Source organism: Fulmarus glacialis, unplaced genomic scaffold (assembly GCF_000690835.1).
Source record: "Fulmarus glacialis isolate BGI_N327 unplaced genomic scaffold, ASM69083v1 scaffold3848, whole genome shotgun sequence".
Lineage (NCBI taxonomy): Eukaryota > Metazoa > Chordata > Aves > Procellariiformes > Procellariidae > Fulmarus > Fulmarus glacialis.
In genome coordinates, this window is record NW_009229956.1 from 34,561 (window position 1) to 61,316 (window position 26,756).

General features: G+C 40.1%; 1 protein-coding gene across 1 annotated transcript in view; it reads left to right on the forward strand.

The window, feature by feature from the left end:
• Positions 1-26,756, forward strand: part of UBE2F (ubiquitin-conjugating enzyme E2F (putative)) — a 79,094-nt gene that overhangs the window by 31,843 nt on the left and 20,495 nt on the right. Inside the window, exons 6-8 of the mRNA XM_009584022.1 lie at positions 994-1,051; positions 14,918-14,950; positions 17,322-17,384. Of these exons, the coding sequence (XP_009582317.1) occupies positions 994-1,051; positions 14,918-14,950; positions 17,322-17,384 (154 nt within the window). The remainder of the gene's footprint in view (positions 1-993; positions 1,052-14,917; positions 14,951-17,321; positions 17,385-26,756) is intronic.

Consider the following 26,756-nt stretch of genomic DNA (forward strand, 5'->3'; position numbering starts at 1 on the left):
GAATGCCTAACCAACTGAATACACCTAATGATTTCAACTTGTAAATAGGTCAACAGCTTCACTGGACTTAATATGTAGCATAATATGCAGGTCATATAAAATTTCTGAACAGTGTGTGTGTATATAGGAAAGTCTGCATCTTAATTATTTAAATTAATATTCATATGTTTTTGTATTAAAATTCAAGAGCATGTATTATAGTTTATAAGGAACTCTTTCCTCATGTGAGCAATCTCTCTTGCCCAGAGTAGTCTTCATCATGATTTCCAGTTGGGGATGTATGATGTTGAGTTTGCCTGTAAAGCCTTAGAACGTTCTGCGTGCAATATAGCTCACCTGCTGGAAGAGGCGAGCTATAAGACTCTGCTGCTAGACTGTCTTGCCCTGTGTCCCCAGAGGCTTGAGATGCATCTGCTCATGTTACGGCTCTTAGAGAACCTTCCTGAGCAGACAGACCAAAACTTTCACTTTCCTATCCCTGCCTCTAATAAGCCAAAGTCCTTTCACAGAAGAGAGGATGATAATCCTCTTTCTTGCTAATTACATATCCCACCAAAAATACCCTTTTTTGGATTAAGTTGTGCCAGATTTGGTGAGAGATGGGTCATTCTGCAAGCCTGTCTCTTCACCAAAGATGAACGTGTTCTAAACGGGAGCACATGTGTCTTTGTGCTCAGGGGGAAAATAAAGGTTTAATGTCGAGACTGTGTCACAAGGATTTCTGTCATGCTTATTTTGCTTCATGAAAATAATTCAGGTTTTTTGACGAAGGTTGAGCTCAGATTGGGAGACCTGTAATGACGCTATGTAGAATGTAATTCTAGGAAGACATACCAATTCTTGTGCTTTAAAATCCCAGTACCTAGATATAGTGCAAGAGGTAATTCTTATGTTGCAATTACTTCCTAAGTTCTTAATGTTTTCTGAGAAGATTTCTGACAAAGGTTGTTTAACTAGAAGTTGCACTGTATAATATGTGTGTCTTTTTTCCAGTTTATTGAGAGAACATTCAATTGATGGCACTGGCTGGGCTCCAACTAGAACATTAAAGGTACTATTTCCTTTTAGACACATACGTCGAACTAGATAAAGCTTTTAAAATACTTTTATGGATTTGGAAAGAGACAAATAATGCGGTTTGCTCTAGAACAACTGAGTTTTTTCTTTCAACAGGTGTTGGTGGCAATACTGAAACAAGTACAGTGCTAACTGATTATAGAAATGGTTGCTAGTTTTAGCATAGCTGCACAAATACTGCTTTAACTGACAAAAAGTTTTGTAGAATGGTATGGCTGTAGGTGACCCTGAGAAACCACGCTCGGTAAGGGTGGTCTGCTTTTTATCAGGCAACAAATACAAGAGCATGACGTGAGCAGGACTAACAGTAATCCATAACCCTTGTAATTTCCATTGTGTTGTCATTCCTGATAAATCAATAGTCTGTCTTTCCCCTCCTTCCCCCCTGCCAAGTTCCTCTGAGTAGAGGAACTTGGAAAAGTGAAAGGCAAGTTGCATTTGGGAGAAATGCCATGTGGAACAGAATCAGAGTGTAGTTACTGCACAGTCTTGAATTCTGTTTCATCCTGTGTTCAAAGTGGGAGCAGTGCATTTGCACTTAGGTATTGCGTAAAGCATGGCACTCTTGGCTGTTTTAGTCACTCCAGTAGGGAACTAACTGCCTCTGCCCTTTAACCATGCCTCAAACTTCATTTTACACGAGTCACTAAAATGTAAGTGAAATTCTGCTCCTGTAAAACTGCTGGTAGTTGTGCCACTGTGATTGCAGAATGACTTTGGAGGTTGGTCCCACCACAGCTGGGCAGCATTAACAAATTTAGAGTCATAGTTCCTGTATAAAATACTCTTAGGGAGATTGTCGCAAAGGACGTGCTTCAGCACAGTGACTGCTCTTGTCCTGCTATGCGAAGTGGTTACTGGCAATTTACTGTTATGTGATCTTGCTGCCAGAAGTCTTGCAGAACACTGAGCAATAATCTCCCTTTTGCTCTTACCAGGAACCCTGCCAGAATTGGTTCTTAAAGAACATTAGCTATGTTAGGTAGATAAAGGGTATGCATGTCAGGTGTTTGTTTCTTTTCAAAAGGCAAATTGAAAATGAGTTTCATCTAATACTTGGTTTCCTTTTTGGCACTATGAATGAGATCTGTGACTTTCTTCATCTGTAAAATCTCCTCATGAGCATCTGACTTTCTGGAAACTGAAGTAGAATCTCTGTGTGTTGTCTTGTAGGTTTTCTTAAACACCCTTTCCCTATTTTTTTTCATCAGCTAGTATGATTTTGTTTTGCCCTTGTGTTTCTGTTTTCATATTAGGTTAAATCAAGACACTGACTGGGTAATTAAGTTAACTGGTTCTGTTCCTGTCCCTGTATTTCATTCCCAGAGAAAGTTTTTGGACTACGAGTTTTAAGCTTCAGCTATTAGAAAATCAGTATACCAATATTGCAACTGGAGAAGAATGTACATATATTTTTGTCTGCTCTCCTAGCTTTATTCATGGTATTTTTCTTAGAGATTAAAATATTGCTGCAGGTTAAGACTATGGGTGGGAATAGCTGCTGACATTAAAAAAAAAAAAAAAAAAAATCCAGCATCCCCCTTGGATTTTGTTTTTTCCCCATGGGCATTGAAGCACCACAATTGCAAGCTCACATTTTATAGCTTTAAAAAAAACCCCACCCCAAATTGCAAAGTTTTCATTCCTTACTTTGTCTTGAGAGTCTCCATTTTTAAATAACTGCAGTTTCAGTAAGTATTCTCTCACATGTCATGTTGTCACTTCATGTGATTTGAAGTGTCATCACAAAAAATAAGTACCACATGTTGGTCCTAACTTCCAAGTTGTGCCACTGTAGAAACGCTATTGTTACACTGTGCCTCTAGTACAAAAGGAGCTTAAAAAAAATTGAGCATAAATAGCCGTTGGGGATGTTAGTAAGCTGCAAGCACTATTTCCCAAACAGTGTTTTTGCTTGGTTGTAATTAGATGGTAACTAGCATCTGGAGTGAGTCTGTTCTTTGTCGAAGATATTCTTCATCCTTTCCAAGTGTGTTCTTTGAAAGGACTAATCAACATGGGAAAGGTGGGTCTTGGTCAGAGCCAGGGTTCCTGATAGCTGCTTTATCAGGTGCTCCTTCAGATCTTTGACTGAGTATCACCTGTGAAGCTTCATGCATGCCTTCCTATGTGTTTTGAACCTTGATTAGTGTCCAAGTGCTTAGATTCCAGGCTACACATGCTTCTGAGATGGAAAATATGCAATTGTGCTGGTTTATTGACAATCTCCACACAGTCAAGTTATTTGTCAGTGTGCATTAATAATTATGGTAGGTACATGTTAATTATAGACCACAGAATTAAATGAAACCGGTAGCAAATGAGAGCCATGAGATGTGACCCAGGTTACTTTTTATCTCTTAACACTCCACTTGCACCTACTACTCGAACCTTCCTGAATCCTTTGTTTCCAACACTCGGGCACCATGATTTGGAGAACCTGCTCATGTCCTCAGGCGGAATATTGTGTGGATTTGCACAGTAGCGCTGCGGGTAGTATCTGGTCTTGGCCAATGATGGACTTTGAAAGTCAGTATTTCATATTCCACTCATTGATAATATGAAGGCAGCCTGGTTTTCTGGAGGCATAGCACCCAAATTTGTCCAATAAAGCACTCTAAACCACTGCTAAAATACTTAATTTGAGAATCGCGATGTACTGTATTTCTGTGACAAATTGGCAGGCATTACTAATGCAGCTATTCTGAGTGCGTTAGTAAAACCATTCAAATAGATAACACAAAACCTCAAAAGCCACATGCACAAACCAGCTCTGTGGTATGCTACTGCATGCATTCATGTTATATGCTTAACCTTTTAGAAGGGTTAAGTTTTAGAGGTTTTAGATTCTCATCTTCTGTATCCTTGTGGTGGCAGCAGAGCTCTTACATGAAAAATTCTTCAAAACAAACTGATGTGGCCTTTTTAACACTTTCTTTAGTATCAAATGGGTAGAAACTTGAAGAGGCATTTAAATTATGCCTTTTAACTTTCTGAAATAAAAAATAAAATCTCCTAAATACTTTTAAAAAGTTATCTGATAAAAAGTGTTTTAACAGTGTAGAGAATTCTTAAGGGGGGGGGGAGCTAACTCAATTTTATTTTCTAGCATTTTGTTGCACTCAGTGTCATCTCATCCATGATTGAAATTCTCTTTGAGTTACTAAGTGTTGAGCATTATCTGTTTTCCACTTTACTTGTTCCTGCTACTGGAAGCGTTTCCATGGACCACTGTTAACAGCAGTCTGTGTACTAGTGAAGGCACTAAATGTGCTATTTCTGAATTCCTGTATTAGATCCTTTTTAAATCAGGTTATTAAGAAAGTTGGACTTTAACCCTGAAACAGATCATTAGTAGGTAATGTTTTAAAACTATATATACTTCTTAAATCACTGTTGATGCGATTGGAAATGTTTTCTTTATCCGTAGAAACACTCCTGAATCCTAAATTCTTAGATAATTTCTGGTAGCAGTTTGCTTATGGATTGTGTAAAAACTGATGCAATGCTTTCTAACTGATCTTTGTGTAATCTTTCACTGCTTTATAGCTACCTATGAGTTAGCAACAGGAGCTTATTTACCTTTCAGTCTCCATTCTGTTATGTTCTGCATCATTTTATTGCATACTTCTTTCCTCTCTAAAACAGAGTACTCATAAAACGAGGGACTGCTGAAGTTATTTTGGGCCTCTGCTCAGACTGTCTGAACTTGCTTTTCTCCTGCTTTTAGGTTTGATGGTCAAAACTGAAGTTTTCCAGGCGGAAAGCAAATAGTGGTTTTAATTCCATTCTGTTCTCAGATTTTTATTTCACTGACAATACCAGCTTTTAAATACCTAGTATGAAATACTGCTATTGTTGCTCTGATAGCCTGCTTCTTCCCCCTCAATAATTCCAATTTCAAACTCAAAAGTGCTTCAGTAGCTCCTGTTAGTCCTCAACATGCACTTCCTTGTACTTTACTCGCCATGAGTATCATCTGCCTAGTTAAGATAGGCCTCCCTAGTATTCATCAGCTTTTTCTCAAATGCTTGTTTTCACTTTGCTATAAAATTATTGTGGGTGATTGATTTAAAAAAAAAAAAGGAAAAAGTGGATCTTTGTATTGTGATTGCCTAATTGGTTTTAAAAGTCAAGCTGTTCCTTCTGCAATTATCTCTAGCAAACTACAACTGGAAATTGGTCAGTGACTGATTTATGAACCATAAAAATAATCAAAGCACACTTGTGCAGCTCTGCTGACTGACTCTGGAGTAACATTAAAACCAATATTTTAAAATGTATGATGAATGTTCATAAGGAATATTTGGTCCTTTTTTGTAACCCTGTTCTGATGGAGCTACAGGTGGTTTCAGATAATTGGAGAACTATTTTCTGTAGGATTTTCACATTGTGTATGCATTTCAATTCTTCATTGGGGTATTTTGAAGAGCTGTTTTGTCATTTTCATGTTACTGCTGTCAGAGCCAGGAGAAAGAATGGGAAACATCAAGATAATCTTAAACTACAGATATGCAGACAGCTTTTTATACCCACCTATAGGAAAACAATATTTTCTTCAGGAATTCCTTTCCCATAACTTCAGATACTAGGTTAAGAAATACCTGTCTGTGTTATTAGATAATCTAATCTAAAAGGAATTAAGACTCGTTTACAATAAATTATTGCTATTTGGAGTTTTTCCATAAGAGGCTTGCTTATTTAATTAGCATTTAATACTAAATGGGAAAATATGCCGTATTGCTTGTTGTGTTGTTGTTCTGCTGTTGTCTTCAGGCAGTAAAACTTAATTTGAAGTCATGCAAATGTCAAACTGTAGTCTCTTGGAGAAATAAATCAGAGGGTCTTGACATAATTTTTCTACTTACCTTTACCTCAACATTTAAGCATAAACCTGAGTAGTTTTAAAAGCTTCAGTATAAGCACAAAACTTTCATTCATCATCTTAATGAAAACAGGTGGTCTGCTGTCAAATTTATATGTAATTAGTGTAGAGGAGTATTTTAAACAGATAATAACTGTCACTGTCTTCAGGATGAAGGGAAAAAAGTAAACCTGTATGTTCTGTGTTGTTGTCATTAATTTTTGCTGCTGATAATATTTTTCTCAGCCAGCATTATGGTAGCATTGTTCTGCTATTGATTTATTCAAATCCTGGGATGGGATATGTTTATCCTCCATATTGGTAAAGTAAGGAGGAGAAAGTCATCAAAAGAAGAAAATTAAAGGCTTCATAGCAGTGGCAAAGAGCACAAATGCCAGCTCTTACTGTGCAGGAGGAGAATTACTGGGAAGTCAAGCATAGCTTGGCAAGGAGATTCTTGATCTAATATGAATTTTACAACCAGCTCCTGGTCACGATCACCAAGGTTACAAAACTGAGCTCCTGAGAAATTGTATGTGTGATCTCAAGGGGGAGATGGACTCTGTCAAGGTGGCTGCCACTTCCTTGTGTAGACCAGTATAGAGCCTCTGAGTGCTGGGGCGAAAAACGTCACCCAGTATGCTTACAATTATTCACTGAATACCAGTTTCAAATACTGCATTAAGCAGAAGATAACCTGTTTTTTCAGGCAGTGTGCCTTCACATGTCTTCTCTGTCTTCAGTACAGGAATTGAATCAGGTGGGTGTTGTTTCAGGCAATGTGTCCATGCCTCCTGCACTGTTGCCCACTTAAGACTCTTTATACCACCTTATTTCTCCTTGTGCTGTTTCCAAGAGGTATGGTGGTGCCTCTCATCTAAGCCCGCTCCCCACCCGGAGCAGTGTTCGGCACAGTGAGAAGGAAGGAAAGGGGTGAACTTCATTCTGTATCTGCAGCGACTATTCCAGAAGGACACCCTGAATGAGCTAACACCTAGGCATGTGGGCTTTCTTTTCTCTGAGGAGCAAGATGTGCAGAATAACTTTCTGGGAGTCCTCGCCTCCTCAGCTATGCTGTGCTTGGCTGGCTGTAGGTTTTATGGGTGACCTTCTGGCTGAAACACTGTTCAGAGGAGGGCTGTGCCTGCTCACATCTCAGTACTCCCTCTGGGGTCGCATCCAGCTCATCCTCTTCATTTGCAGAGCTGCCTTTCTCCCTCGCATGCAGAGAGCACTTAGAGGTCCAACTCTGCGTGTTGATCTCATGGAGGCTCCCAGGACCATATAGCACAATGTCTCCTGCTGCCAACAGCTTTACTCTTTAAAATCAAAACAGTGAGTAATAAAATACAACATATGGTTGCAAGCAAACAGCTTTAGGGAAAGGCCAGCACAGCAGCAGGGAGCTATACCTGCAGCTTAACAGAAACGTGTCAGTGGAAGTATTTAGTCTTATATTTTGTTCCCTGAAGACTTAGTCTTTATTTGCTGAAAGGGTGTGATATGAGTGCTGCAGGTCTTGATCAAAGGAATCTGTGAAGGAGAGAAAAGCAAGCCTGTTGGCCATTGTGTGTCCCTGAAGGTATGGGCACTGATCTGCTGCAAACTGCTTTATGTCCCAAGTAAAGTGGACTCCTTCAAAGCTCTACTCTGTTCTTGTCAGTGCAGCAGGAGCAGAACCACCACCACCACAAAAACAAACAAACAAAAAACCCCCAAAAAACCCCAGGGCCTAAGCTGCATGCCTTCTTGTATTTTCTGGGATACCGAAGGCGATATCAGCATTGTAGAAGACAGCTCTAGGGAAGCAGCAAAATACGAGGGGATAAATACAGAAGAAAGAGTAATTTAGCAAGGGGGTAGGGAGTGGCAGCAGAAGGGAGAGGCAGGTATGCAGGAGAGTGTGGTGTGGTTTTTGTTGTGTGGTTTTTTTTTGAACCAGTAAAGAGGTAGATGAGGAAGGACAGAAGAGTCACAACCATTTGTCAGCAAACATGAAAGGACGTGCACTGTTTGTCTCTTTCCATAATGTAAGAAGTACTTCAGGGTGTTGTAGGAGCTCCCAGTGGTTCAGAGCTGCCTTTTTGATATGGTTTGGAGGGTAGCGTCCTCTTTGGTCCAGATCTCTGCATCCCTGCTTGGTGCTGGAGCCCACATGATATGCATCTGCAGCAGAACATCTGACCTGACTTTATCCAGACGTTTATTTCACACACACCACAACTGCTCTGACCCCACGGACAGTGGGGAGAGGGGCAGGTTCCACTTCAAAATGGCACTGCTGCTCTGAACTGAATGCGGACTGGTGCGTTGGTGCCCTGCTCACTGCGCAAGTGCCTGGCCCGGGGCGGTTCTCACGAGGGCTGGGCTGTCCCTCGTGGCTCTGATCGGCACTGGGGACTGGGGAGAGCCTGCGCGTGTTCAGCGAAAACCAAGCGAGGGAGATTTAGTTGTCCCAGTCAAAGCGGTTTCTGAATACCCTTGTTGATCACAGTTTAGATAGGTGTTTGTAGCTGTTGCAAAAGGCACAGCTTTACCACAAGGTACCTTTCAATGGTTCAAGTCTCCCTCTGTAAAGGAAGTCATCTAAAGAGAAGTGCAGTGCAAAAGATTTATATTCTTCAATACCTTTGCTCTCTAAAGTGCATAAAATGTCCGTTGTTACTGCTTTCATTTCCTTGCCTTTCTTCTCCACCTCTAAAAATTGAATAACCAGCAGACAAAAAAACTTCAGACCCAGTATTTGGCAAAGAAAAGTTATAAGCCACTGAATACAGTCTTCTATGTAGATCTGACATTATTCTATTTTTCTTAAAATAAGCTTCAGGAAGTTTTTCTGCAGGGATATGTTGTGTTGTATTTTGATTTTTTAAATCGGCTTTTATCAGTTTTGTAAGAACTGATTTTTTTTTTTTTCCCCCCTCTGTACATGCCCAAGCTGGTGAAAATACATGCACAAATCAATGTCTTGTAATAACCTTTGCTTGATAAAAGATTTGCAAAAATTTTCTCTCTTTAGTGGCTTCTGGCAAAGCCTAATCTTTTAAATACAGTAGCTGTTATCACTAGCATGTTTTTAAAAGTGACTCAGTAGAACAGTGCAGTAGATTAGTAAGTCTAATTAAACCATGCTTGTTTTCCCCAAATTGTTGATTTCTGAATATGCAATTTGTGTCAACTTTAATCAGTTGAGTAGACTGGTCTCCTGAGGGCGATGGCTTAGTGTTCATAATCACTGTAGTGTAGTTCATTAAGAACCTATCACAGAATTCCCCTGGGAATAATTTATAAAAGATTATCTGCTTGCTCTGAAGTAACCTTGGGGACAAATGTCAAGGAGTCAGTAACAAAAGTAAGGGATTTTAGACGAGTGCTCCTGCATACTTGGCAATTCACAACTGTCTTGGTCTGGGAGAAGAACAGACTATAATTATTCTTGTTTTCTTGCATCTAGTATATTTGAGCACAGAAGAAATCGTTTTCCAGCCTTCCTCCTTCTTTTTGTGTTTGCTAACTGGAGCAGTTCATGCCATTTAAATTACCCAAAGCCCTCTAAGTAAGCTACTGTTGTTGTTTGGGTGGGAAGCATGAGCTGGGATTGCAGGCACACGAGAATTGAGATGGCCTTTGTGGTTGATTAAAGACAGTTGACGTTCTCTTCATCACCGTATTCCAGGTGGAAACAGTGTTTTACCTGCTACAGGAGTTTTGCAAGATACTGTAGCAGTGTTATATGCCAGATTAGAGAGGAGAAGGCCAGGGAGAGGAAATGTAAAAGAGAACATTTTATTTGGGAGAAGACTGTTTAGGAGGGAAGCAGTTTTTTCGTAAGCTAGAAAGTGCCTATCATCTCTGGCATGAAAACATACTTTTTTTTAAGCCCTTGGACCAGTAATAAGTTTTGTGCAGTCAATTACATTGTAGTGGTTGCAAACAGGTGGCTAGTCCATGGGGAGAAATCAGAGATGTTTGTGGAGGTGTGTTGAGGAGGCAAAAAGAAGTCCAACAGAGCCTGTGGAAAATGGGGCTGGGTGGGATGAAGGATGCTTGGTTTTCTAGGCTGCAATGAAGAGAGAAAGAAGCTGGGCTTGTTTGTGAGAGATGATGGAAGAAGGTGAATGGAAGTGGAAAACCATCTTGAGCTGGTGTGTAGGCAGACAGGACAGTGGAGACCTGCCCCAGGAGACAGCCATGCAGTGGCCTGACTTTCAGCTTGCTGAGTTTTTGAGTGTAATTTCAAGCCCTTTTCCAAACTGTGATGTACAAAGCTTGGCACTTGTTTTATTGAAGTTACAGCTTCAGTTTGTAAAAAAGATTTGCTTCAGACATCTCCTTGTATAAATGACTGCTGCTTCTTTCATTGATCTGAATGGGTTAAATTGTTTGTATATAAAAAAGTGGTTTAGCAAAGAGCTTTAATTTAATCAGTCTATTAGATCAGAAATGCTCCTTGGATCTCTAAAGAAGTTTCTTTGATTGGAAGTTCATTAGCTGCTTTTGTCTGGCTTGTTCTCTGCTTAAATTAATGTATTAAATATACTTTGCCTGTTAAATTTATGATTTACGTGTTTGCTCTCTCTTCAAAAGAAGTGCTGTGTGGTTGTATTTCCAAACATCGGCAAGCATAGCTAAACACTTGTCTGTTACATGGTTTCAATGGCATCTCTTTTGTGAAGTGGTTGTGAGAACTGCCACTTGGGAAGATTTGGTGACTAACTGAATTAGGACCTCCTACAAATGCAATGCTTTGAGACTCTCTAGCCTCAGGAGAGGCTATTTCAAAAGCTGTATTTAGTATTTTTATTCATTGCTCTTGAACTTTAAACATTGCTGCAGTGACAGATTTTTTTTTTTCCTCATTTGGCATGCCATAAATAAATCTGTGGGCAGGGCTTTAATGTAACTTTTCACTGAAATGCAACACAAAAATACTGAAGAATGAAAAGGAGCGATTATAAAGGGTTATTTATAACAGTCTGTTGATCTTCTGACTTGCTTGCGTTGACTTCCCCATGCTTGAGCTCAAAATAGTGACACTGCCAAGGAGCAGAGTATGTTTCCTTCGTTATCCCCTCTTCTACTATGGATTTCACCAGGTACTGCTCTTTAGTTCAAGTATGATACTTGAATATTTTGAACTAATGTAGTAGAGAGGAATAAAAAACACTTGCTTACCTGTGACCTGCGGTTGGCTCGTGAAGGGCGTCTAACCTCGTGGGTGACATCTGTACTGATGCAAAGCCTTCGGGAGACCAGGGGGACAGGGAGAGGGCCTGCCTGGGCACAGATAAACCTGTTTGGGGAATTCTGCAGCCTTTTCTGCAGGGTCTATCCTCAGCAGACCATGCTGCTTCGTTACGAAAAGCGCAAGAAGTCCTTGGTTTTGCTCTGAGGTTACCCCTCAGTAATGGCTTTGCTTGTACTGTGTAACTTCGATGTTAAGCATGTAGAAGAAAGTAGACAAAAAGAAGCATTGTAAAGGAAACAGCCTTGTCAGGTATTCCCCATGTGAACAGGCACATCCCTGTGTCTGATTCTCCTTTTGCAAGTAGATTCGCTCATTGAAGTGGAGCAGCATAAACATGTGCATTATTAACATTTTAATGCGACATCTGCCCTGCTTCTACATGTGAAGATAACCTTTAAAAATTCTTGTGCGTAGGGTTAACTTTCTGTTTTCAGAGTACTTAAGCCAAAAGTTCAGTAAATGTTTGAAGCCAAGGATGATGCTTTATTACATTAAAAGAAAACAGAAGTTTTTGAACTGTTAAATCTGACAGGATCTTCGGTGGCTTGCAAATCCTTTTAGCTCGTCAGGAAGATGTGAAGCAAGAGTTCAGGCAAGTGCTTATCTGCATGCAGCAAGCAGCTCTGCTGAAGTCGATAATGCAAAGTGATTATTTTTGCAATGCAACAGTGTCAAGTTTTTCAAATATGAAATACTTGCTTCACTCTTGCTCATCTGTTCCATCCCACTTCCCCTTCTCAATATCCTAGATTTAAATCCAGGCTAGCCTCAAACTCATTACAAAAAGTGTTGCCCTCTGGTAGTAATTTAGGATTATTTTTTATGGAGCCATGCGAGGGTATAAAATGAATCTAGCAAATCATAAAACTTGAATAGGTGGAAACATCAGAAATGATATTAAGAATTTCACACGTAAGTTATTTAGTAATAATAATAATCCTTCTATGCTTTTAGGTGTCTAGAATGGCTGTGAAAATGTACAGCGCTCTGAAAACTCACAGCCTTACCGAGGTGTTTGCTGTTTTTTTTTTTTTTTCTTTCTGATAGAACTCTGTGCAAAGCCAGCCTGAATGAGTCAAGTGTCCCAAAGTCTTAAAATCAGGGTTCAGCAAATGAGAATTTGGGAGCAATTTAGGTAAACCTCAAAAGCGTGTGTTTACAGAATGGGAAAATAATTTGATATAATTTACATTTCTGTTTTCAGTTGCAACATTTACTTGTGTCAGGTATGGCTCGTCACTGCTTGTATTGGAGCAGAATCTGTTTTGTCTGGAGAGACAATCTGCAAGTGTCCCTGGTGGGGAGGCTCTGGGAGTCTGGGGGCTTCCACACTATTAAATGTAAAGAGAAGGTTTTCAGAATCAATGTGACTGAGTTGCTCTCTTGTTTGTTTCTTTTTAGCTATGCTGGTAAGTGGTTGAACAGCTATGAACAGTTTGCAACCCTGTGAATGCCATTTTGGGGTTCAGGCAGATTTAGAAATGGACAGACCCCAGCGTGCTAGCGTGAGCTGCTCATGCCTCTTTAGGATGTTTTTTAACGCTCAGTAAAATTGTAATTCTGCATCACATTCTCCAGCTACAGTCTGCTGTCACATGGTGTAGATGAAAGATGACCCTTAAAAAGTTAATTTATTCCTGCTTCTTTACCCCCAAGACATTCACTCTGCCTCCCTGAAGGACAATACAGCCTTTGAGGGCAGCAGTGGAAGGGGCTCCTGCTGGGGCAGAGTGGCTGGCTGCGGGCAGAGGCACTCTCAGCAGCCATCCCTGGTTACACACCCTGCATCAGTCAGTCCTCGGGCTGCATCCATGCCAGGGGCAGCATACGTTGGGGCACCGGAGCGGAGCAGACCCCGAGAGTGGTGACGCCGTGGCAGCCTGTGCTGCACTGCACACCCTCTTATGCCTGAATGCAGGAGAGTGAAGTGAAGCTGAGACTTTCATGCCTGTTCCTACTCTCCAGGCTCTCCACACCACTGAAATCCTCCTTTAATCAGTGACTTTGGCTCATTTTTTCTCTAGCACTACTGCACCGTACAAATAGTTTATCCCCAGGATTGCTTAATACAGGTTTCCTTAATACTGTGTTTTGCTAACCTCTGCTATGCTGAGTTTCTGTGACAGTAATTGTAGTTGAATAAGCACAGAACTTAAAGGGTAAAACGATGACTTTCATCCGTTATTTGAAATACTCCATTTTCTCATACTTGCCAAGGAACTGACAGTATGGTCATTTGGGAGTGGGGATGACTGCTCAGCACTATAGTCTTAAAATGTATGGATAACTGTAATCCTTAGGTGTCTCGGGTTTGTTGTTTTTTGCAGTTCATGTGTCTGTGCTGCCACTGAAGATGATGAGTACGTTTGAAAGAGTTGCTGTCTTTGCTGCACCTGATGATTTCAGAAACTCCATTAGGAGAAGATGCTGAAACTGAAAACTCTGTCTGACAATATCAGCTTTGCTGGGCAGATTCGCGTTATTAAAAGCAGATAAATTGAGTAGGTTGTTTGTGCAAGGTCAAAGGAAAATTGGATCGTGAGAGGCTGTTGTTCGGATAATGCTGACACGTGTCTTTTTCATTAGAGCATAATTGGATAGTGTTCTTATGGGGTATGGATTTCTGTGGTCCACCACTCTCGGCAGAGGGCCTGGAACAGGAAACAAACTGAAATACGCTTGTTTATTGAAGTTCTTTGCTGTGGTTAGGAAGTTTTTACTTTGAGGCTTTATCTTTATTGTGAAGGGTACATTTTAGCCGTGAAACGATTGATGTGCAGTGTTTGTTCCCGCTACTGGACATCAGGCAGTGTGGTTTTCATGGGTAGGCAGTCAAGTGCTAGCAGGCTGTAAGGGCAGGAGGTGCAATGCTGACCTTACTTAATTGTCTGGTAGGTGTGAGCTCCAGACTTCAGTGGGATTTTGCAGTAGGGTAGCTTAGTTATGCTGCTACTAAAAGAGATAGTCTTTCCTCTAGGTAGAAACGCTTAGCCTCGGGGTTGGTGGTAGGTGATGCTTTTAAGTCTCTTTCTGTAATATTTGGATCTTGTGTATTTTCTTGTTCTCTGAAGGTTGAGGATGTGGACTCTTAGGTCAGTGCTAGTGGAACTCTTTTGGAGATACCCAACCCAAAATAAGCTGTGTTTGGAGGCAGATTCCTCCGAAGCTTCCTGTTTGCAGGAATTGCAAACCCTCTCTATTCAGCTGTGTTTAAATAGATACTTAAAGGCAGTAAAATGATCTGAGACATATGGCCATATAAGAATGGTATTTCTCCGTACTCATATTATACCTAAATCTCTTTTCTCTGATATTTTGACACAGTTTCAAATATTTGTCTGACACCGTTTTAATTTTTTAATTTTAAGAATGGATTGCTGAATTAAGTTTTATACGCACCCTTTGAACTAAGCAGTGCAGTCAGTTGGTGGCATATACTGAGGTATTATTCCTCTTCTTGAGCAGAGAAGCAACAGGAATAAGGCTCCTATACACACAAAAAGATCTGAACTTGTATTTGAATATGCAGTATTTGTTTTTTGGTGACTTCTAAATATCAAACATCCTTAAAATGGGAAAGCTTTTTCAATATTTTGATTTAAATTAGTAAAACATCACCCTTAATCTAGATTTGATTTCCAGTAATTTCATGGATTAATAGAAAAATAAAGTATGTGAATGTATTCACCTGAAATGCATGCCTAACTGACTGTGCTTTTCCTTTGTAGGATGTTGTCTGGGGGTTAAACTCGTTATTTACTGTAAGTAAATGAATATTTTGCATATCCACTTTCCTTTTTCCTGCCTGGTTTGGTTTCAGTGTCACCTAATGTGAATCCTGCCTGTTGCCTCTTAAACTCAAGGTCATTATTTTCTTTAGCTTCAGTGGGAGTTGTAAAGTATGAAATTAGTTTGAGCTTTTGTTTGTATAACTGCAAGACTCATACAGATGGTCTGAAATGCCAGCTTTTTCGTATGTTGTTTTTAGTTTTGGTTAAAAATCTATTATGGGATATTTTGGTAACAAGTTGCTTGGGATCTTCCACACAGTATGAAATTCCTTCCACTAGCTTGCAGGAAATAGAAATTCGTATTGCTCTGAGAAGGAATTGTGTGTGACGCTTTTTTAAAAAGATGTTTAGGAATTAATGACTGCCTTGCAGTCTCATTCCTGTTTGGAACGCTTATATTCCTGTTCAAGTGCCTCGGTACCCACCTGCAGAATTTGCATAAACCCCAACTTGTCACAGAAATAATACGATTTTGTTCAGGAATCCCATTTTCCCCCTTTTCCTTAGATTGACAGGAGCAAGAAACCTGTGCCTCGTAATTACAGGAGCAACTTGAAAATGGAGGAGAGGACAGGAAGTTGCAAGAGGCAGGCAGGATGCAACAGCTGCTTTTGCCCTAAAAGCAGAGAGGGGCTAAGTCTTTACTGTAAAAAAGCTGCCTTTTTTAGGGAGTCCAGGATTATGGTCCTCTTCCACAGCCATTGCTGCTGGGTAGGAAGGTCAAGAGAAAGCAAAGAAAGGCACTAACTTGGTCGCCACATTTGTCATTGACTCTGGAGAGAACTACCCCAGCCACTCTAGGCTGTACAGAGGAGGCTGAGAAAAGCTTTGGATGAGGAGCATCACTGTGGGCTTTGCTAGCCCCAGCCTGTTTTCGGAGAGGGAAATTCCTTCCTCCACTAGCTGCAGGAGGAGGGACAGAGCAGTGACTGTGCTCCCAGCACTATCAGCAGGAGCATGGTGCGTTTCTAAAACCTCTAGCGTAGACCAAGCCAGTGACTGGCTACAATCTCCTAAGCTTTCCTGGCATCCAAAGGCTTGATTTGTTTCGACAACTTCTTTGGTAAATTGTTTTAGAAGATTGGAGAGCATTTGCCTTTTCAACAAAGAGTAATTGCATTTCACAGTTAGTCTCCCACTGCATGCTAAGTAACTGGAAGAAAGCGAAATCCACTGGAGGTACAAAGAAGTGCCTTCAGAGGCAGAACGGCACATAAAAATAATCTGTAGGGCAAACAGCTGCAAAGAGCGATGGTCACGCATCGGAGACCGCGGGGATTTGTCATGGCTGGTAAGAGCCGTGCTTCCCAGCTTGCCTCTTGGATTTCCCTCACACCCAGCTTCTTATAAGTAATTAGGCTTTGAAAAGCTGGCATTGGATTGTACTGGCCTTGCAGATTCTTTTGGGGTTTTCTTGAAGAAAGTGAGTGAAAATGAAGTGGATTGGTGTCCTGGTTTGAGTGAAATGGGAGGTTTGCTGCTTGAAAATGAGTCAGAGAGTGATATGAGCCTTTCACACATGTGAAACGATGGCATTTCACTGCTGTCACAGGCTAACCTTAAACTAGGGAAAATGATCTGGGCTGCAGGCAGAATAGAGGGTTTTGTGATTCAATGTTATTTTTTTAATGATCATTCCTCTTTTATCAGCATCTTGGTTTCCTTTGGTTTTAACCCTAGACCCTTTCTCCTTCTGAAGTTAATATTTATTGAGATTAAACTGACAGACCTGAGATTTATTTTGATTATTTCTGCTCCCTGGCCCCACGTGCCCTTAGCTCTTGGGGTCTTTGCACTCCCTTTTGTCTCGGCCCTGTGTTTCCCATTGCACTAAACTTTCCTGTCTGTCAGGCTCCAGGTTATGTAGTTTCTTCACAGAGGTAATTAAATTGCTTTGCTATGGAGATGGTATTAAGGAAGCTCTTCATGCTTTATCACCAGGATGTTTGCAGGGTTTTTTTAAGGGTTTACTTTACCCTTGAACAGGAATTGTGTTTTCTGAAACTTTGAATGTTCCTTCAAAATTTGGCTTAAAACTGTCTCAGTTTTTAAATAGAAATGCATCACTGCCAGAGAGAAGTCTCACGGGGCTGTGTGTGGCATGCTACCAGATGGGGTCAAATGCCTTGCTGCTGTTCTCCTTTAATTGACTTGTGATTTGGTTTGCAACCATCAAACTCATTTGCATCTACCTTTGGTAGGGATACCTGTCAAGGTAGTGAGCAAATGGCACTACATGCTGGTCTTGTTTGCTTTGTTTCATTGTCTTGTTCATTAGGGCTTTGGATGCCTTGTATGATGCAGTGAGTGGGAACCCTATAATGTTCTGTTTCTTTTCCAGGATCTTTTGAATTTTGACGATCCTTTGAATATTGAGGCTGCAGAGCATCATTTGCGTGACAAGGTGAGTCAGCGGTTTATTTAAAGGATGTGGTTCCTAAACAAATAGACATACTGTACTCGGCGATTCCCAGTCAGTCCTTTTAAAGCATTTGAGCTGGTACTTCAGGCAGTCAAGTGACTCATTGTATCAGCAACCAGTTATTCAAACAAAATGTGCTTTATCTGGGAAAGTAAACTCAACACAGTAGTGTTATTCACCATATGCTAGAATTGTTGACCATAATGTAGTCATATCCCCCAAATAGATCGTCTTTTCCTTCTTGTTTCTGAGATTTTCCCAGAAGTTGTATATGTTCTGTGCAGCAAGTGATGGTGGATTGGTTTGGTGCAGTTACATGAGTAGCCTTTACCTTAAAAGGCCTGCAAAAAGATCTCATCCTTCTCTGTCTCTTTCAAAATGCAACTTTTTTCTTCACAACTCTTACATGTTGCATGCTTTTATTAAGCCAGGAGAAATCTGGGCGCATTTGAAAGACAGAAGTGGAAACTTTGCTTTCTTTTTACTGATCCTGTTTGTTCTGTGTGTATTACAGACAGGGCAAAGCAAAACACGGTATTGATTAGTGGCTTGATGAACATCAGGTACATCTCAGATGAGATGTACCTCTCAACTGAGATTGAGCATGGAGGTAGAGGTGAACAAAGTACTAACTTTCCCCTTGTATGGATCTCTGAAGTTGTGTCACGTTACATTATAGAGATGCATACCTCAAGATATGAAAGTTACACTTGGCATGTTCAAGATCTCTTGTTTTAATTAAACTCTTCCAATACTTTTGCTGAAGTTAACCTTAAAGATTGAAGAAAGTTTCCAGGTAAATGTTGATTTGAAGAGTTCATTAACAATGCAAAGTCAGGCAGTGCACCTTATTTATCTCATTTCTTCAAGAGGAAACATCAGGATTGCAAGTTCATCTTTCTAGCTATTTTCTTGTTTAATGAGATCTTGTAGCTATTCCGGTATTTGTCAGTGTTTGCAGGGCTGGGATGAGACTGTAAGCCTAAGGTGAGAAAAATTTAGTAGACACCTGCTCTGGAAGAGGTTTTTTTTTAATGGTTTTGTTATATCATTTTGACAAAGAGTGTCAGGAAGCCTTCCAAGCCATAAAACACTGGAAGTAGTCACAGGGGGGATACAGCTCAAAAAACAAAACCAGCGTAGTGAAGGTAGCAGGCCAAATAATTTTCTTTGTTTGCATTGTTAGATTGAATTATTCTCTAATATCTTGCCAGGGAAATTTGTAACTCTTTGGGAATGGTGAGGCTACATACCTATTCCTGAGTGTTGAATTTGGCACCTGATTTCTTCTAACTGCCAGAGGGAAAGCGATTTGTCTGGTGTCTGGGTAGATTTTTGTAAGGAGAGATGCTCCTATAGTACTAGTACAGTCTTCTGTCAGGTGTGCTGAGGCTGTGGTAGGTGAGCCTTACCAATGCTTTGAGTAAATTGTTAGACCTCAGACCATCCAGACAGTAATGTCCTCTTCCCAAAGAGTGACAAAATGCTAAGAAATCCCTGTCCTGCATCTCACAACCTCATTCAGAAATTGGAAATCTTGGGAATCCACAGAAAGGAAGAATGTTACCTGCTTTTAAAAACACACCTCCCTCAAAAACGGAGAGGTGAGCACTCAAAATATGTACTGCTGCACTAATAACATGGAAGTTTTGGGGTTTTTTTTCAGATAAAAGCAACTGTGGAAGAAATCAAAGGGAAATTGAGTGGTTTTTTGACAGTCTGCTAAATTAAAAATATTTTGGAAGAAACATTTTTTATTTAGTAAACTCTAAGTAGTCTCCACAGGTATCTGTAAAATTCATGTTCTGCCATGTTAACTTTTTTTTGGAGCTTATCGGAATTTAGTTTAGGTATTTCATTGATAGTGAGAGCAGCAGGTAGTGCTGGATTTTCAACAGTATTTCTTACAATGACATCAAGACAAAACTGATAATGCTTGGGAGAGAAATGGCTGCTTTTACAATTAGCCTCAAAGGATGCAACTGCAGCATGAGTTAGTTTTTGTCTCTCTCAGGCATAGATGTCATGTAGCATATAAGCACTTTGTTGTGAAGTGAAACTGCTGTGGTCCTGTCCTGTCTCTTAAGAAAATACTTGCAATGCACGATATGATTAATATGGGAATGCTAATGAATTTTCCCTGAGACATTTTTACGTGCATAATACAATTATACAAATAGTGTATATGTAATATATATGCCCGCATGCACAGTCTATATACAAACAGATGTGCAAATATATCTATATACAAATAGTTTTTTATACAAACATCTGTGTCTACCAGATACTGTAAGGGAAAGCCTTTGGTCATTTGACAGCGTGGGAGTATATGGCTTGTCACAGCCAAAACAAATGTACATTGAGCTGTCTTCTGTGGTTCTTCTGGAGGAGATGACTCAGTATTTCACTGATGTCATTTCAGATTTCAAATCCTGGGATCCCTTTGCTGACATTCCAGGCTAAGTGTGGCTGCCCGAGAGGTTAACAGCTAAGCTGAAGCCTGCCTCTGGTTATTGAAAATGTGCAACTGGAGTTTGTTCAGTTCTGTAGGCTGGTATTAAGTCATCAAAAATGACTGCAGCCTTGCAGATGCTGGAAGAAGTCACATCGTAGATATCAAATCCTTATAACTGATAATTGGAAAACGGTTTTGCTGTGAATGTTTGTGTTACAGATCGGGCTGTGAGGGACAGTTATGATCTCTTCCTGCATAAGCAACCTCTTAATTTTTGCATTAAATCTATGGCTTATACCTGAGCACGTAGTTGTAGTTTTTGGGAAAGCAGCCTTGTTCTAGGATGTAAAAATGATACAAAATTCAGAGCTCAAGTTGTTCAATTAATTGCTTTAAAAAACTGTGTCTTATCTGAAATCTGAGTTAGTGCAGCTTCAGCTTCCAGCCCTCAGGAGCCTCCTTCAGCTCGAGAAGAAGCTGTCAGTTACTGAACCTCCTCCCTTGCAGCTTCCTTCAGCCAGTGATCCTCAAGTCATTTTTAAATGAATTATTTTTTAAAGTGCATACGATTGTTTATACAGCTTGAGTAATTCTACAGTTCTTCCCCACACACTTTGCAAGATGTCAGTAACTTTTTGGAAGGTTGTACAATAAGTTTGGGCAGAGTCATCGAACATCCATTTTCACAAATGCTAGATAAAGAGATTATCTCAATATTCAGGCTTGAGAGGCCTCTACTTATGTATCCAAAACCCACCTTATTATCAGCTACAGAATTGATCTGGAGACCTATGTTATAATTGGTTGTTTTCATCAAAAGACCTTTTCAGTGACAGAGGATGCTATCTACCACCTTGTGTGACTTTAATTTTGCAGAGATAGGACCCCTGTATTTGCCTGCATTAAGTGGTGCTGTTCAAGTGATTTCATCATCATTGCAATCAATTTTGTAAGGCTTCAGTTTTGCCAATTGTGAGTTTATCTTATGATTGTCATCAAGTGATGTTGGATCCTCCAAAGCTTAGTTACCCACGTGGTAATCTTTTTCCATATACGCAGTCAGACATCACCCCGTCAACTTCTGAGCTAACCTCATGTTCTCTTGCTGTCACCAAGGCTCTGTCCTCTTGGTAACCTCCTCATCAGTATTGGGGGGCTGCTTTTAGGTCCCCCCAAAGCCTTCTCCTCTCCACCAACAAGCCCTGTTCCTCAGCCTCTCCTCGCCCCGAGGCCTTCCCAGCAGAGCTATCCCCAGCCTGGCATCTAGGACTGTCCCCATGCAAGGGGCTGAGTGTGTCCCAGGGGTAGGGCTTTGCATTTGGCCTTGCTGAGCCTCCTGAGGTTGCTGTCGGCCTTTCCTCCAACCCACGCAGGTCCCTCTAGAGGGTGGATTTGCCCTTCAGCATGTTGACTACATCCTCTTTAGTGACTGTATTTCTGTTGACCTGGTGCCAACTTCCACACTCAGCCAGTTTTTAAACTCAAACCTTCTTGCAAGCTTGTTGACTGTGGCTTTCAGCATTTAATAAAGCATTCAGATAAAATCGTAGTTTCTCTTCACTCTTTCTTTTCCCCCCCGCCTCTGTCTTCGTTAATTGTTTCCAGCTTAGGGAACGTTTGCATTGTTCATTTTTGTAGTGTTACTTTTCAGAACATTCCTGGTGCCCACATTGCACTGTAGTTAGGTCACAATCACTGGAAGATAAACAGCCATGCTCTCTTGGTTTAGAGCTCAATAAATCAGAATAAAAAGGCGATTGATGTCTCTAAACTAAGTAAGGTGTTTCCCAACATTCAGTCTTCTCACACTGATACAACCTCATCAATTTGGTAATATGAGTTTTCTTGTGGAATTTAAAGAACTGCTTACTAGTTAATTAGCTGGGATTTCTTTGGATTTAGTACAGAAGTCAGGCTGTCGCAATTATGTGGATGGCCAGAGCCATTAATTGTCAATAGAATTGATTCCACAGATTCCTAAGCAATAAGCAAGTGTTTAAGTTTTAGTGACTACTCACTTAAAAATGATGTGCTAAAAGTTGTAGGATTTGCTGTTTTGTACAGTGAACAAACTAAGCTCTCTTGATTTGCTTTCTGTGGCAGCCAGGTAGGCTGAATACTGAAAGAATAGGGATATGCCATGGTAGTACAAAACCGAATCAGCTTAGTAGTTCAAGACTTGTGTATTCCTTAGCCAGAGGTGCTATGGGCCCTGTGTCTGCTATTTGTTAGCTGAAGTCTAGAAATACTTTCCATACATACATCTGTCATGGTTGTTTTGAGAAACTATCTCAGAACATTGCAATTCGATGGGTTCCTTAAAAGCCCTTATATTTCCTAGTAGTGGTTGCCTTTGCCAAAAAAAACATTTCAAAGCCATACGTGCAGTACACAACAAGAAAATTTAGTATGCTGTTCATGTGGCTTAAAGTAGAAATGTTTTTCCAAATATTCCTTAGCTTGCTTCTTCACTGAGGCCTGCCATATCAAGAATGCTAATGCTGTGTCCTATTTTAATTGTATTTGCCTGTTGTATTTGGTGCAATTTAAAAGGCTAAAGCAATTTTTGTCATCCTGCAGATTGGCAAGCACTCATTCACTTTTGCATCCATGAGGTGTTGAGTTCTTCTAATAGGAAAAGCTGAGGAACATCACCCTGTGTTATTTTCCTGCATGATCTTTCTATCTTTCCAATGAAACTCATCTGTCAGTATTCAGTGCATGGAAATGCTTCCTGCTGTGTCATTGTGAAAGAGTAAGATAGATAGCACTCTTAGAGGGATTTTTTCCCCCTTGTGAAATTCTAGCATATCTTCTTTCATGGGACTTTTACCAGCAGCTCTGAAGTGCCAAAGCTGAGAAATCTAATTGAAGTAAGTGTGCATTTGCCAAGGAACTATCTTAAACACAAACTTTTTACTTAATTCAGCAAGCCCTGATTTTATTTGCATCTTCCTTGGAAGGCAGCATTGTATGTTTCTGATTATAGAGCATAGGAATGCACTGAACAATAAGAGTGTCACCTCTCTTTGCTGCCTCCAGGTAACTGGCGATTGTGTCAAAAGATGATCACTAATGCCATGCTTTCGTTGCCCTCTCTTTGCTTGTCCCAGCCAGAGGAATGAGAGCGGTTGTCAGATTCAGTGTAATTTTTGCTGGAAACACCCAGTTGCTCCTGGATGTGGAGGGGTTGGCATGCTGCTTCCAACAGGCTGCTTCCAGGTGCCGATCGTCCCAATCTGTACCTGCCTGCTTTTAAAGAACATGCAGCACAACAATCCAATGTAAAAGGGGACTTGGTTTTGCCTTTTTTCCCCCTAGCTATCTTCTGCTGCTGTCAGCAAAGGTAGTTTTAATTGTTTCCCTGCCTTTTCCATGGCTAGATCACTAGTAAAGCCTGTAGCTGTTGTTTTGATATTTTAATGATGAATTATTTTGCATAGGTTTGTGTGTGGGTGTTTGGTTCTGGCCCAGGTTTTAGAAAGCATGGGTTTTTAACTATAGCTGCCAGATTTTAGCAGCTCCAGTTGTCACTGACTGTATTTCTAGCCCATGTGTTTTCAGGTAGATTTATATGCTGCTATGATGTTGTTTGTCGACATTGTGTTTCTGCTCTAAGGGAGGGGGGTTGTACAACAATATTAGGGGGAAAATTCAGGAGAGTTGGAATTTGTACGTAACATACTGCAGTTAAACATGACTCTGGACAATTCATAATGTTCTTAGTGCTGTCTTTAGTCTTTAATAGATAATCCTTACAGTTGCGGTTTCTAGTCCTGCTCAAATCATGTCATTCTGATTCCTCACCACAGTAATACTAGCACAGTAGCAAAAGTCCTCAAGAAGGCACCAAGGACAGTATTGCCAGCCTCATTTCATCTGGGATAACGCTATATTTTCATGAACTGCACCCTCAGATAAATCACACAGTGCTGGCACCAGTGATATGTGAGGAGAGAAGCTATTGGGGAAGAAGAGTGCTGGGGCAGACTTTTCCTTGTGTCACTTGCATGCTGCTGTGACAGCTATTGAATCTTTTTTCTTTTCTTTTCTTTTTGTTTCAGTTTTTTTTTACACAAGAAAATACATTACTGCTTGGCGTTTGTTTTTTTTTTTTATTCAAGGCTTTTGGTAATAAAGAAAATAACGTTTTTATGTCAGGATTGTTTCTGTGGAGATGGATTTATAATGTTCATGGTGTTATGGCATCTGAAGCTGCCTCTTAAGGTTTCTTCTTAGGATTTTAGTTGTCCTACATAGCCTCAGTTCCTTAGGAAACTAAGCTTAAAAACAATCTCTCCTCTCAATTGCTTGCAGTCTTAGGAGGTTGTTCTAATGAGTCTTCTGGGATGAACATTTTCCTTGAATTACTTGAGGACTGTCGTCTTGTCTTTACAAGTGAGCGCACTAATCTAATTCCATTAGAAATTCCATTGATAATTAGGAACAGTTGCTGACTACATATTTCACTGAAGAGCTTTTATAACCTTCCATAACTGTATGCAGTTTTTTTGAGTCCTTAAATAGCAAACAGTTTAAGTTTTTTATAGAATAATCTTAATTTCTCAAACCCTTTCTTGGGCAACTGGGCAAGAACCAGCATCACCTGGCAAAATGCCAGTGCCAGGGCTAGATTCTGGAGAGGACGTTAATGTATCTTCTGAAAACAGGGAAGTCATTGAAAGAGAAAGTTATCAGCAAGAGGTCTGCCTGTAAGTAACAATCATAAATAAGAAATAAATACAGACATGTCTGTAGAAGATCTCTAGGCATCCCTTTGGAAATACAGTAAGTTGAATTTCCCCTAAAATTGTCCCTCTGCATCAAAAACTGTCATTGCCCAGCATAGCCTCTTTAGTTCTGGAGCCACCAAGAACCAGCAACAACTTGAAATTGTAAAACTTCTTTTTCACCATGAGTGGTTTCATTCTTGCTGGTTTCTTTTTTTTGTGGGTGTTTTTTTTTTTTTTACATCAGAAACTACTAAGTCTGCCTTGTAAGCTTGTCCTCAAAGTGGAAAGGGGTTACCGTCTCACCTAGGTTTTATCAAACACTATAAACTAATCTGCCACACAGACTGGGAGCCCTGTGCTTTTCTTTCCGAGCTGCCCTGCAGGGTGCTAAATATAGAAGCTGGCAGATTTGGGATCTTTCATCTCTGCTGAAGTTTGGAGTAATTTTGCCCTCAGCCTGATAATGTCTTCAGACAGTTAAAAAGTCCCAGAGCTCGCTGCCTGTGTATCATTTCAGATTTGATCCTTCTAAAGACTCTTCCAAAATAATGTCATGGCCAGCTGTACTTTTATCCTCCTGGCTTTTTATTTCTGTGCTTATACATAATAAGGGCGTAATTACGTTTAGATTTAAGACTACCTTGAAAATCCATTTTTCTGTGTAGCTGAAGAAATGCATTTGAAACTAAATAGTGTCTTCAATTTTGGATTCTTCTTGATCTCTTGTCATTGATTACTCTGAAGTTAGTTTTCTTCTATTAATGTAATTTCATATATCAGAAGATTAGTCTGTTTGAAATGTTATTTGATGCATCTGAATGAAAAGCATGATATAAATGCTAGCATGTTGCAGGTGTGTTGGATCCTCTAAGAAGACAAACAGTAACACAAAATAAAATTAAAACTTGAAAATTGGGGGAAAAAATATATTCATTATCTGTATTTCTTCCTCAGGTCTTCTGGTTTAAAGTAATTCATTTAACTGATCTTACAGTAACTTCTCTGTTTCTCTGTCATACCTGCTCTTTTTTGTTATCATTTTTATATCAAAGGCGTTTGAGTATACATTTGAGTACTTAGCTCACTTAGCTTCTGCAGTGATTCTTCCTGTTCAGAAGAGATCAGGTCTTTTCCCTTGCCACTTCTCCAGAACCATCCCAAACTTCACAGAAGCAGAAAGAGCACCTGGCAGTGACTGCCAGCCGGCGCAGGCGCCTTTACAGATCGGCGTCTTCAATGCAGGTCAACACCTTTGCTTATTGAAACAATTGAGTAATGTGAGCTGTTGCCCTTCAGTTGAGACACTAGCTAACATCTGTGTTGGAAATGAATGAAGCATCTGCAGGACAATTCTAATAAATATCTTTCTTTTTTTTTTCCTTACCTCCAAACTGCTTAGACTCTGCTTTTTTGATTTTTATCTTTGGCTTTGTGTAAAACTCAAGGACAGAGTGGCTTAGTTCTTTGAGACTTAGGCTGCAGAGCCCAAGAGCAGAGGTACCGTGACCATTGTAGGGAATGCATCATTTAGTGCATTAACTCTTGCTCGAAGCATTTGGGTTGGTTCACCCCTTCATAAATGAAGGCTGAATGACCTGCAAGAACATTTCTTCCAGCTTTGAGTTAATTGGGTTTGTGTGGCTGGCAGCAAAAGCTTTTCTGTGGATGTTCGTCACTGGGTTTTCTGCTTGCTAGATTTAATAGTTAGCAGTTAAATATCTTGAAGTAAAGCTGCCTAAGAATTAGAAATATTATCCACTGATCTATAGTGACTGTTGGTGAATTAGGGTGCAAAACAGTTTGTTTGGATAGTACTCACCAAAATTGTCCAAGATTCTGTAAAAGGCATTTCAGTATAAAACATTTATACTATATAAAACACTATAAATAAAATTTCATGGTCTGTGGATGCTGCATCTTGTCACTGTACATTTCAGAGGAGATATTATTTGCAGTAAAAAGCACTAGAAATAGCTCTAAAAAAGCATTTCATTTTCCATATAATTATGAATTATGTGAAATAGCTGCGTTCCTTTGGTGGGTAGTGTTCCTTGAAGAAACTGAAAACGGTTGAAATGGTTTTATTTTGCAGAGTAGTCAAAAGCATATGGGTAGGTCAAAAGTCAAATACCAGCTCTGTATTACCCAAGTTTATATCCTGTTTCT